The sequence below is a fragment of the Triticum aestivum genome, chromosome 2B (genome assembly GCF_018294505.1).
Source record: "Triticum aestivum cultivar Chinese Spring chromosome 2B, IWGSC CS RefSeq v2.1, whole genome shotgun sequence".
Lineage (NCBI taxonomy): Eukaryota > Viridiplantae > Streptophyta > Magnoliopsida > Poales > Poaceae > Triticum > Triticum aestivum.
The window spans coordinates 36,464,618-36,483,995 of NC_057798.1; the positions used below are offsets into that span (position 1 = coordinate 36,464,618).

Here is a 19,378-nt window from a genome sequence, read left to right on the forward strand (position 1 = left end):
TGAACACATCACCGTATATCCGCCCTCTCGCAATCTGCAACATTGATCATCCGGACAACCTCCTGCGCATCACTCTTGATGATAGCCTTGCAGAAGCCAAGATCCATTGCTACACAGATACCATCCCGGATCACCAAGGCTTCCATAAACCATGCATTTTGCGCGTACCAGTACCATATAGCCTGAGCTCGGATTAACTCACCATTGTGGTTTCGAATCACCACTCCCGTGCCGAGCCAAGTTTCATGAATAGCAGGCATCAAGATTCACCTTGATAAAAGTTTCCTCTGGTGGTAACCAGCTCGTATTCTCTCTCGGCATTCGGTGCTTCTTCACTCCTTCCAATGTACCAATATCATGAATAGTATCAATTGCCCATCTGACAGAAGCCTGAACAGAACGACATCGTTCCCCATGTCTCTTGTTGTTCTGTTCTATCCAGATCACTGTCCAGCACCCAACTAAGATAATGGCTGCAAGTGATTCTGAAACCTCTTTGTTGTCAACAATATTAATAGCCCAAGAATCTGGATGAAGAACAGGAATTCTAACCGGAAGGAAACGCTTAAGTTCAGACCAAAAAAACCTTGGCCCGTGTACAAGAGAACAGTGCGTGTGTTATTGTTTCCTCCACTCCGCAGTCCTCGCAAAATGATATCTCCTCAATATGACGCTTTTGCAGAACCGAACGACATGGTACAAATTTGTGAATAACCCTCCACCAGAAATTACGAACTTTAGGTGGCACTGGGATTTTCTACAACTTCTGCCAATGACTAATAGGAGCAGTTATGGAGGTGGATGCAATCTCATTTTGTCTCTTCAACTTTAATAGAGCTTTGTATGCTGACCGAACAGAGAAATTTCCCAATTTGTCATGCTTCCAGGCCACTTCAAAGTCTGAACCGTAATATAATGTTCATTCAGATTCAGAGAGGCGCCATACGCGCATGGGATTACGGGTTTGTCCAGCACGGATGAGATCATTGAGATCACCGTACGTAGCTGGTTTGCTGACGACCTCCTCCACTGGATTCGCCGGGACGGCTGGGGCTGAGTATTGGATGCAAGGTCTCACCTCCAACTGAAAATTCTGCTCTCCAACATCATGGGCATGGCCAAGGAATGCCCTAGCCCTTTCTCTCATCCGCCCCAAGCAACTTAGGGGATCCTTGGATCTCTTGAGAAGCTGCATCGCTTGCTTTCTGAAGTGATCCATCCCACTCGAATAGGCCAACGGCACCGTGCTCGATCCGCAACCGGCGAGTGAGGAGCCGAAGGGCCCTCCATGTCCGGCGCCGCATCCATCGGTAATCTTCTGTCCCGGGTAGAGACCACCCAGGAATTCGCCAAAGCTTTGGTGGGAGAGAGAAGAGACAAAGAGATCAAGAAAGCCTGAGAAGAACAGAGGAAGCGAGCTGGGAAGAACAAAGATGGACACGAGAGGATTCAAGGAAGGAAGCACAAGGAATCAGCGGGAAGGAAAAGGGCAGATCGCCAGTCTCGGCAAGTCGCCACGCAAGACGCTGGTTCGTTTAGTCCCACATCGGCTAGCGACGTTAAACAGGACCAGGTCATAAGCCCCGCTCTGCTCCCAGACTCGTCCCTTCAGAGACACCCGGTATGTTGGAATTAAAAGAAAATAGCATTGCAGCTGCATGCGTATCGATGACACTGCCAACATTTTTAGTTTCTCGTAGCAAATAAAATCCCACGTTAAAAACTTAAAAAAAATGTTTTTCACGCTACCCCTCTCGAGTTCTACTGTTTTTCACGTTACCCCCCTCATGTGGTGGTTAGGAATGCGGCTGGGGAAGTCATTGCCTCTTCTTGGGACTTCATTGGATCGTGTCAAAGTGTGGATGAAGCGGAGCTAAGGGCATGCATTGCTGGTCTATACATAGGTATACCTCTCCACAATCCTATTATTTTAGAGACTGATTGTGCGTTTGTTGTGGCGACTCTTGCAACAGAGAACCTTGACAGGTCATCGTTGGTCGATTTTTTTTTCGAGGGTACGCAAATTGCTTACCTTAGCTTTATAGAAGGAGAGAAATACAGCCATACAACCACATCTACCTCTCGCTGCGAACAGCGAGCGTAGCACAACTCCACACCCGACACAAGAAGGAAACCACACACGACACACACTACGACAAACAGAGCCTACCCAAAACCGATATCCTCGCCGCGTCTCGACCGACGCCGGTGATCATCGAAGAACAGCAACTCCAGCTTCCCAGGAAGAGCCAGCAACGACTGTACATAGCGCCAGAGAAGAACGATTCGGGTAGCGGTGCACGCCGGAGGAGCGCAACATAGGGCCTCTTATCTCCAAGCACGAAGCTCCCAACAGAGAAACAACGTCAGAAAGACGCCGCCATCGTGCCGATCCTACGAATCAAGGCTTTCGCCCCGGAGATGGTTGCCGATACAAGGCACCGTGAACAATGGCGCTACACTCGGCGACGCCTCCAGGAAGGGGAATGACACCCACGGGTGCCATCGACGCCGGTACGACCAAGGTCGAACAGAATTTTCATCCGTAGCATTGCACATTTCCACGCCACCAAGCTTCCGGCCAGCCCCGAAAGATGCCTCACACCGCCAACACTGCAGCCACTTGCAGTCGGAGCCACACATCACTGCCGAGGAAGCACGCCTCAAGCCACCACCTTCAGCACACTAGGAACCGCAGCACCGAGCTTATCTAAGCTGATAAACAACTTTCAAATGGCTAAGATTAGTCAATCCGCCAATGTGGTGGCTCATCTAATAGCAAAATTTAGTTTTGACAATAGATCCGATGGAATTCTTGCTAATGATGTACCGCACTGTGTGGTGAATTTTGTATCAAACGATTGTAAGTTTCGCACTGGTTAATTAATGTAACGTGGTGTTAAAAAAAATTAGTACGGTCATGTGTATTTTGTGTCTTCTGGGTGGTCAGTCTAGTCAAATTAGACTGACACAAAATTTGACTTATGATTAAATGAAAATCAGTCAACTGTTAGTTAGACGCACCCTTAATCTATATGAAGAATGAAAGAGAAGTTCATTAAAAAGAGATGCCAAAAAACAATTTTCTCTAGATATGAGTAGGTATTTCACGAGCAAATAAAAACCATGGTGCCCCCTACTCTAGACATGCATACAAGATGCATGCTTGGTGGTTGGCGTTGGTAATGTGTGTGAGGGAAAGTGGACACTAGTAGATGGATATGCATATATATATAAATACATTAAAACTGAGCACTTTTCCAGCCATCTCAGGCCATTAGCATTCTTGTCCGTCGGATCTCCAGTTTTAGGTGTCTTCGACCGTCAAATCAAACTCATGCGCACTGATTCTCGCTACAGGAGTGGGCAGCTACTCTCGTAACAAAATTGAAGGCCTGTAGTTAATTGGGCCCTCTCTCTCGCAAGAAGCCCACCAACGCGGGTGTACGACAGACCGACGCGGAGGGAGCGACGCAGTGCGGACCTTGCCAATCGATGCGGGGGAGAGGCGATGCACGCATTGGGAGCTGACGCAGAAGGGAGAAGTAGCGCTGCAGGCATTGACTAGCGTTTGAAGTCGATCCGCCGCAATTAAGCCACCATGCATCAGTTCCTGGTTACTCATTTATGGCAGGTAATGCGCGCAACTTGCCCGTGGCGATTAATGGATGCAGTTACTATTTAAAAAACGTACACGTACTACTTGAGTTCATTCGCCAGTATATATCCCTCACGCTTTCATGTTCCCATTCTTCCTCTGGCAGTAACACCTTCAGCAGCTATTATGGTTATTGGCTAATGTAGCCCCTCCATCTTCGACCTTACTGCAGAATTTTCCCTACAATTCCATGTTCAGCCTAACAATTCCGTTGATTTATTGCCAGTCTTAATTTTGTATAGGCAGTGTACATCTTGCTTCTGGTCTATCGGTTCAGGCTAATTCGGAAGGTTCGTTCTCATATCTTGTTTGGATTTTTCTTCATCTGACAATTGCATGCATGGTAATTTCTTCACGAGCGCAGCCATGCCCTGTCTCTTGATGCTTTACTATCCATGTAACTAGGCGTTCTTTCTTAGACAATTCCCAATGATAATTATTGATATGTATGTGTATCATTCATCCCATGGTACTGTCTGTTGATGTATTCCACAGACTTACACCAATTCAAATGCGCGAAAAACATAACCCGATTGCTCTATCAATGAGTGAACAAAGGCCAATAATTTCCCTGATAATATCTTTCCTAAATACACAGTATAACACATTGAGGAAAAATTATTGGCTCGCATTAGATACAGGGAACAGGGCAAGTTAGATCAGGTCTGGAGTACTGGATGATGCCTCTGGCCACATTTCCCTCTAAATGAAGAGTAGATTATTTTGATTAACCCCGACTCCAGACGATCGAAACAGCGCGTTTCGTATGATTGTTGTTGGAGCACATGCTATGTCTACTTACCAAATCTTTTAGACATACCTCCAGATCTTGCAAACCAACCTTTATCCAAGAAACAAATTGTTGCATCAATGTTACTATTTCTATACCATTAAAATTGTAGTTTTTCCTGTCATGTTTCCACGTTGATTTCCATGTGATGTAGCTTAATTTCGATGCAAAGTACTTGAGCCTGTTTCGGCTAGAAAACATATGATCTTACTTTTGGCCTTTTCACAAGTATCTTCTCATTCCTATTTCCTAAGCAGAATAAGAGCTTTCTTCTTTGCAGGTGTTGTTGCCTACAAGGGAAACGACAAGAGCGAGATGAGGCTTTGAGGTCAGTGGAGAACTTGATTGACCTGTGATATAATGCCCGGCGGGAATACCAAAGTTTGTAATATTCAAAAGAAATTATATATGATGCGTTCTTGTCACAAGATATATTGCTGACGTGGATTGTAATATCACATGGAACCTTTTCCACATTCCTTATGTATGTATCATAAAATTGTACACTCAATGTAGGTAATCAATTCTTTAGGCTCTGTTTAGAACGTCGTTTTGTTTTCAGATACGGGTGTAAAAAATACAGACCTCGACGGTCGTTTTGTTTCCAGCCGGAAATTGTGCAGTGGCGAGTAAAATACAAGTGTAAACAAAACACCCCCGTATTGGAATACAACCATTCCAAGCGCGGCCTTAGTGATAGCACTACCAAGTACCCTTGCTAATTTCTTGTTATAATTACATTATTTTGTTGGCAGAGAAGCAAATAGCGCTGGAGATGTTAGAACGTGAGCCAAAGGCACGAGTACAAAAATCTTCTTCTCGGGAGAAGTTATTTAAGAGATTTGTTCATTGCTCATTGGAATGCAAATCGGTTCTACTCATCTATTCCTTATTACATTTTTCGTAATATATTGAGCACAATGTGTATGTTCGTGCTGCTACTTGGGTGATACATGAATTGATAATAAATAGAACTGCCGATGTTCTCCCGAACTGCTATTTGTGGTTCCCCTATCTGCTATGAGGTGTTGTTGATGGGACCAGGAAATATTGCCGTACATCACATTGCCGCCGATGACGTCTTAAATGCAGGAACTTACACAAGATAGAGATACTCCAAATTTCGTACTATGGGCAGAATAAATTTCATTACGCGGAGTGGTTACTATGATTTTCCTGGCAACAAAATATGCATGTGAACCGATAACTGTAGCCACTGTTTGTGACAATCGCACAAGGATCTGTGTTTCTGTTCTCTCATTTGGCTTCTTGGTAGGCAGTGGCGGAGCTTAGTGGAGACCAACAGGGGCCATGGCCCCCCCTTATTTTTTGCATCCATTGAAGAACAAGCTACATCATGAGCCTAATTAGTGTTTAAACTACAAATTAGCCCCTCCTTCCCTATTAACTTGGTTCCTTTTGACTAATGGCCCCCTCTTGAATTATTCTCAAGCTCCGCCACTGTTGATAGGTATGGTCTTGTACAATTTTAGCTACCAGTTGATGATTGTACTTGCCTGAAAGTATCAGAGATTGTTGCAACCAATTGTTTGGATATTTTCAATTTAGAATACGTTCTTAAACTTTGGGGGAAATTATATCATTTATAAAACAAGATTTTCAATTTAGAATATGTTCGTAAACTTTTAGGGGTGATTATATCATTTATATGTTTAGTGTCTTCATATGTATATACAAATTCCAACCACTCTACTCCCAAAATTGATGGGTGCGGCAACGCGCGCCATCATGGTCTAGTGTGTGTGTGTATATATATATATATATATATATATATATATATATATATATATATATATATATATATATATATATATATGAGTGACATTTAAGAATTCAGTCCATCATTAGACTTAGTTCATGTACATACAATATTTATGCCTAGGGGATTTAATTATCTGAGACATTGGAGGAACCAATAGTTTAGAAACACACGATGCACTTTGATTGCTACTGGGTTCACATTGGAGCCCGCCTTCCTTTTGCATGAATGTAGTAATCAAGAAGCCTGATGGAATTTTTATGGAGTATGCCTCAAAGGGTTTTTTCTCGACCAAGTCGGACATCTACAATTTTGGCATCTTACATATCGAGATTATAAGCGGGCAAAGGAATACAAGCTTCTTGAATCTAACAGGACACGTAAGTACATATAATGCACTAGATTCACTTAAAACGCAACAAAAGGTTCCACTTCAGTTGTGCTGAAAGCTAAATATCAAAGCGAACGGGCATGAGTTGGTCGACATGGTACTTGGGGTTTACTACCCGGTGTCCAAGGTGATGGAGTGAGTCTAGATGGCGCCGCTCTGCATCCAGGACAGCGCCAACAGCCGACCCAGCATTTCCAACATCATCTTCATCAGGGGCGTACCCAAGTTGAACTACCCGGATGCACAGGACACCGGTGCAAGATGTTTTCTTTGTAAGTTTCATGCAAAATATAGTGCCACACCTCATCTTTAGATGAAAAATATGAGTGATGATATGCTAGGACACCTGGTCATTTTCTCTCTAGGTCCGCCCCTGGTCTTCATGCTTGGCAGCGAGGAGATCAGGATGCCAGAGCCTAAGCAGCCGGCCTACTTCAATGTCAGGATGTCAAGCATCCAGGAGCCAGGCTTGCACGAAAGTGTGTATGTGCGGAATGAACACTTACTCAAAAGTGTGTATGTGCAATTATTCGTTCATGCTTGCACGAAGCAATGTATGTAATCCACCAAAGAGGTGGTGTACCGTATGAGCACCTAACGTATGGTCGTATTTAAATTGCACGCATGTTGACCAGGGAATGACGTACATGCTGAGCGGGAGAGTGACGTGAAAACTGAAAAAGTAAGCAATCCAAACTATTTGAAATTACTTCCTCCGATCCTATAATATAACAGCGTTTTTGACACTCGACGAAGAGAGCGGTTTAGAACCAGACCGTACTATATACCAGTTGAGGAAACCACATAGTCACGAAAGGGCTTACTTAATCAGAGGGGCTTTAAGCCGGCAGCGGCCATATGCACCGCATCATCCCAGCGATTTCATTTGTTTTTTGTTTTTTTTCATTGATAGTTAGTGGGCACTTTTGATTCTTAATTGGGCCTAATTGAGCTAATTTGGTATTTTATCTTCTAATTATAATAATTGAAATAAAGTATAAGTTTGATTTCTTATACTTGGGCCTAACTGAGCTAATTTGCTCTTTTCTCCTCTAATAATAAATGAAAATAAGATATAAGTTTTGTTTCTGAAAAGAAACATAAATTAGAAAATGCAGAGCCCGTACTTTAACTATTTATGAATGATATAAAGTAAATTATTATTAATAGTAAGGAGGCATTTATCTCTAGTTGGATAAAGTCGCAATGACAATGCAAAAACTATACATACACGGCACTACAAAAATGTATATATACTAGACATATGCAACCAAGAACTAGTGCACTTGATAATTTAGTGAGCAACGTTGCACTCGATCGCCGCCGATAAGAAGGTCATGCAGCTCGTGGAACTGGTCACACTCACACCCCTCGGCGCCAATCTCTGCTAGTGCTGCCACGAGCTTCGGCAGCATGTTGGAAAGCGCCAGTCTTAACCCGGCTGAGCATGATCTATCGTCCTTGCTCCCCTTGGTGGCGCATGCATCACCATCGAGCATGCCAACTACACACCCTCTGAGGTATGCCTCACATGCTCGAAGAATGAACCTCCCTCGGCGGCAGAAGTGATCCTTAATGAATCCCTCAAATCCACATGGCGGTCGGCGGAACAAGTGGATCATCGTCCAAAGGGTGAGCAAGTAAGCATTTTCATTGTATGGCAGTGCGTTGCGGCATCCCTCTGGCTTGTCAACTAGGGCCTGATAACCGACCTCATTGTAGTATGGTTGGTCGTTGAGTATAAGACCCTGTATAGAGACGACGGCCTGTAGGAGACTTGATGTAGATGGTGACCAGACTTCAGATGCCTCTCCACCAAAGGTGTTGAGAAGGCTGAGGCACACTGTGCCAGAGTTGTAGAGGTTGGGGTTGAGGCGAAGACCGAATGAGTGGTAGTACACCATCGGAGGCATATCAGGATAGGATGGCGGCAGGTGCAGGTCGAAGAAGAAGAGCCCGTCGTGGTAGGGTGTCCCGCTCGCACCAACTATCACGGCCCTGAGCAGGTCCATGCGGTCCTCGAACACGCGCACATATATGGTGTCTGGCAAGTTGTTGTTCTCCAGTATTTTCCATTCTTTTTGCACCGCCTTCACCCACCTCTTTCCACCACTAGTGCCCTGAAAAAGAATGGTAAAATTTTATGTTCTGATGTTGAATTAAGGTGAGTTTTACAAATTCAAGTAAAATCTGGAAACCGAGCCTTATATCCGGAAACAGAAAAGAAATGTAGTTTTGGGTGGTGAACCCACCTGCCCCGCATTGTCGATGTAATGGTGATCAAGAGGACTATGTGTAACATCAAAATATGGGAAGCGAAACTGATCTTCATCACCGGTGGCTTGTTCAATATTTTTGCCCCTCTCGGCACAGTCGTCATCATTTGTACATGTGTCGCTGCTGGTTAGTGCAGCCGCCATGGCGTGAATCACATCATGATTGCTTGTACTGTGATGACCATCGGTTACAGCCACATTTGCTCCCTCGTTGGCCGTCGCTCCAGCTAATTCCGAGCCCAGTGACGACAACAACAACCTGTTGCCAAAATATCTCATGGTTTGAGCCAACACTTGGTGTCCCAGTTGGGACATATACTCGATGATAGCACCCTTCCGGCTTGCTTTTGTTGCTGCACTGTCATCTTCATCCACCGAATCGTCGTCCTCCTCAGTCGCTGAATCAATGTCACCCTGGACATTGATACGTTCAGGTGGGTTTTGCAGTTCATTGTACTGCAGTCAACATCATAAGTTCATTTAAAAAGTCGCATCAATTGATTACTAAACAATACTAATATCTTATTAATATCTTATTAGGTGACCTGGAGAATGTCCTATTCGCTACAACCTGTATAGAAAGATAGATAGATACCGCACTATTTGCTGAATCCTCGTCTTCGCACTCATCGTCGACGCTGTTAACCTCCACCCAGTCATCGCCGACACCGCCCATTTCAGCCTCTAGTTCCCAGAAGTACTGCTCAGTGACGATACTAATCTCATGGGGCAACACCTGAAAACTCAATTGACCAGCAGGTTATTGAACATCAACAGAGAAGACTGTAGGTGCAGATACATGCATGTAGTAATAGAAGCTGGAATCATTACCAATGACACAGTGTTGTCGGCCCACTTAACTTGGACACGGCCGTCAACGAGGTCAACAACATGGCCGACCCATGAAAGATCGGTAGCAGCGGCATCGTCAGGAGGACATCCCGATGGCGGCCGGCGTACGACGACACGTCCGTAGAAAACATGGGGACCTGGTTGCAATGCCAAGTCGTAGGCGCTCAGGGTGTCGATCTCTGTGGCCTCTGTCAACCACGACACACCTACTGTTTGGTCCTCGGAATTCACGCATCGGACAACGCCGACGCGCTTCTTCTCAGTCGTCTGTTCAGTAGCATCGTCTACGACGGCTACAGCATCAGCTGCGGGCGCCACGCCGTCGACAACGTAGAAGCCCGGGAAGAACTCGTGCTCGCTCGTCATCTGGTAGGGGAGAAGAGCAGTGGACGGCACCCCACTCTGGCTCGTGCCGTCCTGCCAGAGCACGTCGACGGTGGTGCGGGTGCTGGCGACGCTCATGGGTTGCTCGACCTCCACCGGCTGCCTCTGCCGCGTCCGCCTACGCCCATCCAGCTGGAGGAGCTTCCGGGTCGGCTGCTTCCGGTGGTGCATCGTGTTCTCCTTTTTCGGTGCTTCTTCTTGTGTGTCTCGAAGAAGGAAGCAGCGATCCCCAACGCCCCAGTAGCAATCGTAGGCGGAGCAGAAGAAGGTCAAATCGGCAGGATCCTGGTAGGCCGGAGGAGCGGACTCCTGGACGAGCCACTGGTCGGCGCCGTGGTGTGCAGAGGCGATCCAGTGGACGAGTGCTCCCGTCATCTGAACCTTGGCGATGGTGCCCACTTTGCGGCTGGGCTTCCAGTATCCACGAAGCCACCGACAGTACTTGAAGCCGTCCGCCCGCGAGGTGACACGCAGGCCCGGGTAGAAGCTCGATTTCATCCGGTCGTGAAAAATGCGTTTGTTTGTTTGTAGCTTCGTCAACGCGCACCGCCGATGACCTTGCAGAGGGCGCCATCGTCAAACACCACGCCGAGCTCGAGGGGCACCTTGACGACCCGGACACGACGAAGTCGCCGAGGCAGAGCTCTCGGACGCGCCGCAGGCATCCCGGCGCCACCCCGCTCATCGCCATGACCGGTGGCTCCCCGTGGCTGACGACCTTCACGAGGTCGAGCGTGGTGTTGGATTCCGTGACGACGCCGACCCGACCATGAATATCTGACGCCGACACGACGAATTGGCCACTGCGGAAGTAGCCCCTGTCTATGATGGTGATGTCGCGTGCCTCTGCGGTCTCCATTGTGCCGTCGACACGGAAAATCCTGAACGTGGCAGCTGGGAGAAGAGGTTGGCCGGTGTAGTATAGCTCCGGGAGATGGGCCACCATGCCATGGTCGCCATTCGGCCCGACCCTAACGAGGTCACCCTCCTGAATCTGATGAATATTGGTACTAGATGCCACGGCATCCTCGGCGACGGCGTTCATTGCACCTTGCGGTGTTTACTTCTTCTCGCGCGGGCAGTCGGTTATTTGCTCAGAAAAGCTCCTGCTGCCTGCCGTTTAGGTTTGAGTAGATCGGAATTTCTGATGTTGATTTTGGCACGTACGCAGCTGTATATATTGGTATCTTGGCAGGCATGTTTTTCCGGGAGTTTGAGACTTTGAGTTGAGGTCGGACTGTACGTACAGACATCCGATCCGAGAGGAAGTGGAAACGGACTCCCCTTGGGTTTATCTTCTCTTGTGCCTCGTCAAGTCGTGAGTGACATTTGTGTCCACACGCAGAGAAAAAAAAATGTTTTGGCATATCCGCCACCACATGCATTCTTGCGTCAGCATTCATAAAAGTTGCCCATTTAATATATTTTTCTAATCCGGAAATTTTAAGAGTAAAAAGCAACCGTGGTCTATGAATTTGTGTAAATTGTGCACACTATTGGTCACAAACTATTGCAAAACCAGGTCGCGCTAGCAAAATACGCATGCGATGCAATGAATACAACATAAACTAACACTTGTGAAAAAAGTAGTGATATATACCAAAATTATGTTCCCTGCACAAGTAATTCCCCAGCAGCATGCGGGGTATCATATTACTGTAGATTAGTAGTCCCTCGTTTCATATTTCTTGTGTTCAAGTTTCAAATAGAACCACGACAAGAACTATAGAATGGAGGGAGTACGTGGAACATAAATCTGTACATTGTACTGAATTGATACATTGAGTTAATAGAGCCTACTACCAGTAAAAAAAAGAATTAATAGTGCCTACTGCATGGGGTGTAAGAAATAAGATATAAGATAGTATGTGTACCCTACTTGCATGTATACAAATATACATAGTGCTCCCTCCCCTCCTGCGACGCTCCTGCGAGCGCCGGGGGGGGGGGGGGGGGACCCTAGCACCGGCCTGGGCCCTCCTCCTCACGCCTCCCTCCCCTCGCCGCCCCCCCAGACGTGCTGGTGGGCTAAGCCTTGCCAGCGCGGGCATCAGCGCGGTGTTCCTACTTCCCCCGCCCGGGCCGACGGATGCGGGTTCCATGATCGAGCGGCAGCGCGGCGACGACAGTAGGGCGAGGGGCGGTGTGTAGAGCTGAGGCGTGGTGGGGCGCGGTGGGCTCCAGCGGGCCGGGAGCGAGCGAGCTGCGGGCGTCCGCCTCTGCCGTGGCCATGGCGGCGGTGGCAGGTGGGCAGGTTGCACGGTTTCTAGGCGTCCCGTCGGCCGGATGGCGGCGACAACACGGTTGGACTCCTCGGTAAGCTTCCTCGGGGGTTGGTGGCGGTCCTGACGGGCCCTCCTTGTCGGTGGATGCGGCTTTGTCGGTGGCCTTGGGTGGCTCTGCACTAGACGCCGAGGCGGGGCGGCCCGGGGGTGTGTCTGTGGGGAGAGATTTGGCTGGAGGGATGGGCGCCGCCGACGTGCTCGGGCCCTCGTCACCAGCACAAGGTATGCCGATCTGGATGCGTCCGCTCCCCCACCTCCGCCTTTCCCTGGACGCGTTCGGGCGGCTGTAGCATCGGCGATCTTCAAGGCGGTACACATTCTACGGTTTGTCGGTCGAGGGTGTCCCCTTGGTCCAAAGCTGATCCTTTTGGATGATCTTGGGGGTGTCTGTATGTTGGGCGGCGGACCATGCGATGAGAGGCGTGGCGTTTGTGGGCCGAACCTACGTCTTGGGTGTGGGCGGGCAACCATGGCCTTGTGTGTGTGGGGGGGGGGGCTTGGGTGTGGCTGGTTGGCAGAGCTAGGGTATGTCGGAGGGGTGCGAGCGCCGGAGTTCGTCACTTCCCCAGTGCTTGTACTGGTCGACAGCGGTGGTGGCGGTGGACGTCGTATCCTTCATGAAGGCGCCGTGGCGATGCTCTCGGCCCCTCGCATGTGACTCCATGTGAAAACATGACATACGGATCGGGCGGTGGCGGATATCCATGGGCGTCCCCTTCTAGGAGGCACTATCTTGGAGTCACTGCTCAGTCATGTCCGTCTCACCCCTCCTCGTTTCTTCTTGGAGTTCTACGTCCTCTCCAAGCGGTTATCCTTCGTCATCTTTGGTTAGCTTGGTAGGCGGTGGCATTGGGGCACGGTGCCCGACACCTTTGTATCATGTCCTGGGTGTGTGTTGTGTGTGGTGGTGGTGTGTGTTGTTTCGGTTTGTCCCAATGTATGTGATGATGTTTGCTTTATGACATAAAGCGGGGGATACAAATATATTGATCTGGCGGTTAATTATAAATGATATAGACCCATTCATGTGCCATTTACCCCTATCGCCCATGTTATATGTTACGGAATACATAAGGTAATTATGACTTAATAAAGGTAGTGTACATAAGAAGAGTCAGAAGATCAAATAGAAATTATGCATTATATGCCAAATTTTCTGTTCTTGAAAATTAGTTTGCATATTCAATCTACACAAACATTAAGCTAGCAGAATATTTGGCAAGGAAAATTTTCCTTTCAACTAGTTTGGGTAATAATCCTGCACAAATTCAGAGGGCCATGTTGGACGGATGGGATACTTTGACACAAGGCATTATCAAATGAATCGAGGGACAGACCCAAGGATAATTGGCTGTCTGGAGAAGGGGCACTCAGACCCAACAACTTCCTTAGAGAGTGACCCTCCCTCAAGGGCGAGGTGAATTTATTAAGTCTTCCACCACAACAATGAATATTGTGAAGTTTTAACAAGCCTTTCTTCCAATCAACATCCAGATCATCAAGAAGATCCACTATCAGGGAAAACCCTATAGGTACGTAACCACTTAGTAGTGGCGCCCCTTATTTGACCCACTAGTAGTAGCGCGGGTGCAAACTGTGCGCTACAGGTAAGGCATAGTCGTAGCGCAGGGGTGGCAGTAGCGCAGGGGTCTAAAATATGTACTACCACTAAGTGGTCCCCGTCGTGCCCCGGGGTTATGCAGTAGTAGTAGCGCAGGGGTGGCAGTAGCGCAGGGGTGTAAGACCTGCACTACTACTAAGTGGTCCCTAAATGGGCCACCTCTACTTTTGAGCAACACAATCCTTTCCATCTTCGCCTCATCGTTGACCCTAGTCACAGACGATCTCCTCATTGTCGTTGGCACAATCAAAGTGGACATGATCTAGAATTATTTGGGATGAGAAGTATATTTATTGAGATAGTGATAATGCCATAACGGATATCATGGTGGTGGCCCACATGTGCTGGTATGCTCATATCAAAACCGATGTGAAATTTGTGTCTGTACTCGCGGGAGAAATTGGAAATGCTCCTAGCTCCTCAATGTTGAGATCCTCTACCTTGGAGAAGACATACTTCGATGATGTCCCTGTTCATCCTTCCTTGAGCTCTTATAAGCATTCGATGTCTTTTTCTCTTTGGTACTCCGCATCGGGATCTCTCCCATGGTATCCAAGACAAATAAAGAAATGAACAACAACAAAGGGGTAGGGCGATTTCAAGGAAAATTTAACAGAGGCATTGTTGGGGATCCCTTTGCAGTTCTCATGGGAACACTCCTATTTGTAGCTTATATCATAATTAAGAGTGTTTTTTGTTTCCTGATGAACTACACGTGGCATTGTGTTTGTCTCAGATACATATCTTGTTGTCAGGATTCTTCATATGTTGGTCGGGCATATATATTGTAATACACATTTCTTTTGAATCATTTGGTTGCATGTTCATTACCTGGCAGGCGGAGGATACCACTGGAAACTCTGATAGATAATTAGGGCAGAGAAGAAAAGAAGGCAGCAGAGCTCCAACACGTGAAGGGTTGTTAGGGCGTGGGCATAAGGATTTGCCCAAAGTAGTGTGTTGACATCACCTCTATGTAATGCGGCAATTAATTTTATTGGCATTCCTGGTAGTTAGTTGTTAGATGCCGTTGTCACCTCTATGTAAAGCAGGATACAAACACCAAACAGAACAAAAAAACACCTAAAATGAAGCATAAGCCCTCTCAACGACAAAGGATAGGATCCACCGCGCATCAATGGCCCTAAGGCCACAAGAGACGAGGCAGATCCCGTGATAGCGAAGCCAAAGTGCGAGGGATCCGCCGCTATTTGGCATAGCCTGCTATAGCAAATCCCTAGTCCAAGTGGCTGGATGAAGTTTAGGTAACTTGACTTGAAAGAATTCCTTCGCAGCATTCGAAAGTAACAGCGCATGCACGATCACATTGTATGAAGGCATGAAATAACGACTCATTGGCATGTCCGCACATCAGACGTACTAGTCATCATCCCGAATGTGGCGCCGCTCCAATTCACCATAAGAAAATGAAGTCGGTCATGGAATTGTCCTATTATTTTCATAGCCCATAGGGGGCACATTTCAAGAGTATTTTCTTTTCCTTATAGTACGTATTACTATTTTTATCGGGAGATGGAACATGGAAATCATGTGCCACTTATTTTTGCGAGTCCAGCTAATAATAGTGCGCGCTAATTTTTTTAGTGCTAATAAATCGTGGGAACCAACATATACCGCTAGCTGAGGCCACCCGCTTGCCCATCGTCCACCGGTGGCCGGATAGCTATAGGAGCCCGTCGGCCGGAACGAGCATGCCAGCAGCCACCATGGAGCCCGGAACCACCCCCTGGTCAACGGGCTTGTTCGACTGCGCCGACGACCATGGCGTCTGCTTGCTGGGGTGGTGCTGCCCGTGCATCGCGGTGGGGCGGATGGCGGAGATCCTGGACAAGGGGGCGACGTCAAGCGGCGCCGGCGCGGCCCTGTACATGGCGATAGGGGTGCTGTCGGGGTGGCAGTGCCAGTGGATCTACTCCTGCGTGTACCGCACCAAGATGCGCGCCCAGTACGGGCTCCAGGAGACCCCCTGCCCGGACTGCTGCGTCCACTTCTGCTGACTCGAGTATTGCGCCATCTGCCAGGAGTACTGCGAGCTCCGCAACCGGGGCTTCGTCATGGACATCGGATGGCACGCCAACGTGGAGCTACAGAAGCAGCAGGGCCGCAGCGACGGCTCCATCGTGCCGCCCGCCACGCAGCACATGATATGAAAGACATGCTCATCGTCGGCTGGTATATATATCGCTGGTGCTAGCTATAGCTTAGCTACGTCCCTGTTGGATTGGATACATGCTTAGTCTTTGCTGATAGCAAATCGCAACGTATGTACGTTGCGGCTGGTTTGCTTCTTCCATTTAGTAGGTAGGCATCCTTGTTACGAGGTTTCAAGTTTTCACGCTCGTAAGTGGTAACCATGTACTATCTGTTCGCACATGAACACATCACCGTATATCCTCGATGCCGAGGATGATGCATCGCAGCTCACGTCGAAGGAGAGACCCGTCCGGAAGCACGGTACGCAAGCAATCCGGCGGGCGCTTTTGTAGACCCGATACCCCACACGCCCGGGAGGGACCTCGTCACGGTGCGCGGCGGCTATACGCTGTCCTAGGTCGATCTGATCGCCCCTAGGGCCTCGAGGTTCGCCGCCCTGCAACAAAAAGAACAGACGAAGAACGAGAAAGAAGAAGAACTGGGGTTAAGGAGAAAAGATAAAAGATAAAAAAATGGTAGATGAATTGATCGATTGTGTGTTGTTCCAATCGGCCGTCGCCCCTAACATATATACGAGGCGGCTGGACTTCCCGTACAAGTAAAGGATTCATCTAGGCTTTCCTTACAAGAAAATTATATCAATTCACGTCCTACAGTTCTAGTTTCAATCCAATTCAGATTCAGCCCGAAACTGTCTCATACTTCTGTCATGCTTCTTGCGCGGGCCGTAGAAATCGTATTCTAACTTGGATGGAGTCGAGTTCAACATAAAACTTGTCCGTCTCGATGATCTGCATAATACAACGTGGGTCACTTCTCCTTTTAAGGCAATTTTTATGACTTTTAGGGCCCATCTTTAATTGTGGGTCGGATTCAATTATGCAGTTTTCTGAACTGTCCGAGTCTTGTAACAACTTTCCAGGCCGTGTACTATCTCCGATGATGATGACTCCAAAAGCAAAGTTGACCGTTTCGATTATACGCACAACTTCCATGTAGAACACTTTTCCATCCAAGTTCATCTGAATAATCTTTCAAGCCTATCCCCAACTTCTGGTCGGATTGTCTTTGACAGCCTCCACTTTTCCGGCAAGCTTTCCATGCCGGCAAGATTTCCACCCCGGCAAGATTTCCACCCGGCAAGCTTTCACACCGGCAAGCTTCCAGGCAAGGTTTCACCCCAGCGAGCTTCCACACCGGCAAGCTTCCAGGCCGACAAGCTTTCTATGCCGGCAAGCTTTTATTGTACCGGCAAGCTTTTTACTCGGCCGGCAAGCTTCATTCAGCCGGCAAAGGCTGAATAACTCACGCGTCTCATGAGACATACTCACATGTGTGTCTGGTTCCGGGCGTCATATTTTGCTCACTGGAGGGTCGCGCTGTGCGGCCTTTAACTTTTGCATACGACCTCGGATTGGGACAATCTTTATATCAAAACCGACCGCTGCAACGAGAGGAAGACAATTTGTTTAGATAATTTTTCCATATGAGGCCGTCTTGGGGGCGTAATCAGCCGAATAGTGTTCTGAATACAAAATCTCAGTACATCTAACACCACTTCAGCCTTAGAGATGAGATCGGATGCCTATGGCCTAAATATCAAAGTTTCTCCAATTGAAGATACAAAACTTTTTCACTTTGAGCACTTTTTCATTTGACGCCATCTTAATTATGTTTTTGATCGTGCCAAAATTTGGTGTCAACACTATCACAGTTAGATATGATGTAACTTTTGTGTGGCGTCCATCTTTAGTTCTCTATTTTGCTGCCTGTATATCACTTGTTTGTCACGATGTTGCTTGCGGGAAGGAATATGAGTGTCCGTATTTAAGAGGGAATTGGGGATTCGGGACGAGAATATATACTAGCCTAGTTGGAGCCTAATTGTAGTCCCATACGGACAAAGACATGAACATATATGTAAATTAATGACAAGAACAATAAATTGGCTGTGTACTCCTGTGCGGTTAAAGAAACGAAAATATTAACGCCCACACGTATGGTGTGTAGCATCCCGCCCACACGCGTCATCTGTTGTTGGATCATTTTGCACGATTCTTGAAGCACTTTACGTTCCACGTCATCCCACAGCCTCGTCCGGGCGTGGACAAACTGTGCCGCACGTCCGGGCCTCGACAAACTATGCCGCACGTCCTCAGTCCCGTTCTTCTTTCCGCACTCCGCCTCACCTTCTTCCCCACCTACCCACACATCACACACAATATGGCTTGGGCGGTGGCGGCCGGCAGGCCCGAGCGGAGGCGGGCGGAGGCCCCTGGCGGTGGCGGGTGGAGGCCCTTGGCGATGGCGGGCGTGGAACCCGAACGGAGGCGGACGGAGGCCTCGGGCGACGGCAAGCGGAGGTCCCGAGTGGTGGCGGGCGGAGGCCCTAAGCGGTGGCGAATAGGAGGTGGATCCGGCCGACGGCGATGGAAGGCGCAGCGGAGGAGGAAGGGCGCGCTCGCTGCGCGATGGAGGAGCCGCGGCGGGATTGGGCTGCGGCTGGGAGGAGCCACGACGGAGTAGCCGTGGCGGGGAGGAACCGCTGCAGGGAGAGGAATGGCAGCGGCCGCGACGGTGAAGAGGAGCTGCCGTAGGGGAGTGCCTGTGCGCAACGGGGGAGGAGCTGCAGAGAGAGAGGAATGGCGGTGGCGGCGACGGCGAAAAGGAGCTACGCAGGAGGAGTGCACGTGCGCGATGGGTTGAGCGGCGGCGGGAGAGGAGCTGCCCATCGAGCTCGAGATGGACCGCAGGAGAAGGAGGCTCGATAGTGAGTTCTCCTCGGCAACGCCATGGACGCGCCTGGCGAGGCAGGTGGTGGCGGGGGAGGCCACGGCAGCGGTGAGCAATAGGTCCCACCACACAACGCTGGAGGAGCCTGGCCTCCGTCGATTCCCTTCCTCCGCGTCCATTCTACGACGAGGTTCGTCCTCATCGTGGATCCCGTCACCGGCGTCACGTCTGGCCACCCCATGGAGGAGGAGGTCGTGGCCATGCCCGTTCATGCCGGTGAGTCGCTGGTCCATTTGGCTCTTGCTGGGAATATCAGAATTCGTGTATATGACTAGTCCACATGATGGCAATTTATGCACAGGATCTTATGACAATTCACATGAGCTGAAATAGATTATACCGAATGTTTTTGCCATGGCAAATTTGTTTTCTC

At 48.5% G+C, this 19,378-nt stretch overlaps 2 protein-coding genes across 2 annotated transcripts; one reads left to right on the plus strand and one right to left on the minus strand.

Annotated features, from left to right (window-relative positions):
- Positions 1-7,762: 7,762 nt before the first annotated feature.
- LOC123040221 (probable ubiquitin-conjugating enzyme E2 23) lies at positions 7,763-10,657 on the minus strand. The gene is made up of 4 exons (XM_044463124.1): positions 9,727-10,657; positions 9,491-9,631; positions 8,872-9,351; positions 7,763-8,739 (listed from the first exon to the last, which is right to left on the minus strand). Exons 1-4 carry the CDS (start codon positions 10,627-10,629, stop codon positions 7,897-7,899), a joined length of 2,367 nt encoding a protein of 788 aa, XP_044319059.1. The 5' UTR covers positions 10,630-10,657; the 3' UTR covers positions 7,763-7,896.
- Positions 10,658-15,690: 5,033 nt separating this feature from the next.
- Positions 15,691-16,393, plus strand: LOC123040222 (cell number regulator 10-like). The gene has a single exon (XM_044463125.1). It carries the CDS (start codon positions 15,750-15,752, stop codon positions 16,053-16,055), a length of 306 nt encoding a protein of 101 aa, XP_044319060.1. The 5' UTR covers positions 15,691-15,749; the 3' UTR covers positions 16,056-16,393.
- Positions 16,394-19,378: the final 2,985 nt, after the last annotated feature.

Coding starts and splice junctions, on each gene's coding strand:
- LOC123040221 (XM_044463124.1), bottom strand. CDS start 10,629: ATGAAATCGAGCTTCTACCCGGGCCTGCGTGTCACCTCGCGGGCGGAC. Junction 9,632..9,726: donor CCGACAACACTGTGTCATTG/GTAATGATTCCA, acceptor TTGAGTTTTCAG/GTGTTGCCCCATGAGATTAG. Junction 9,352..9,490: donor AGGATTCAGCAAATAGTGCG/GTATCTATCTAT, acceptor TGTTGACTGCAG/TACAATGAACTGCAAAACCC.
- LOC123040222 (XM_044463125.1), top strand. CDS start 15,750: ATGCCAGCAGCCACCATGGAGCCCGGAACCACCCCCTGGTCAACGGGC.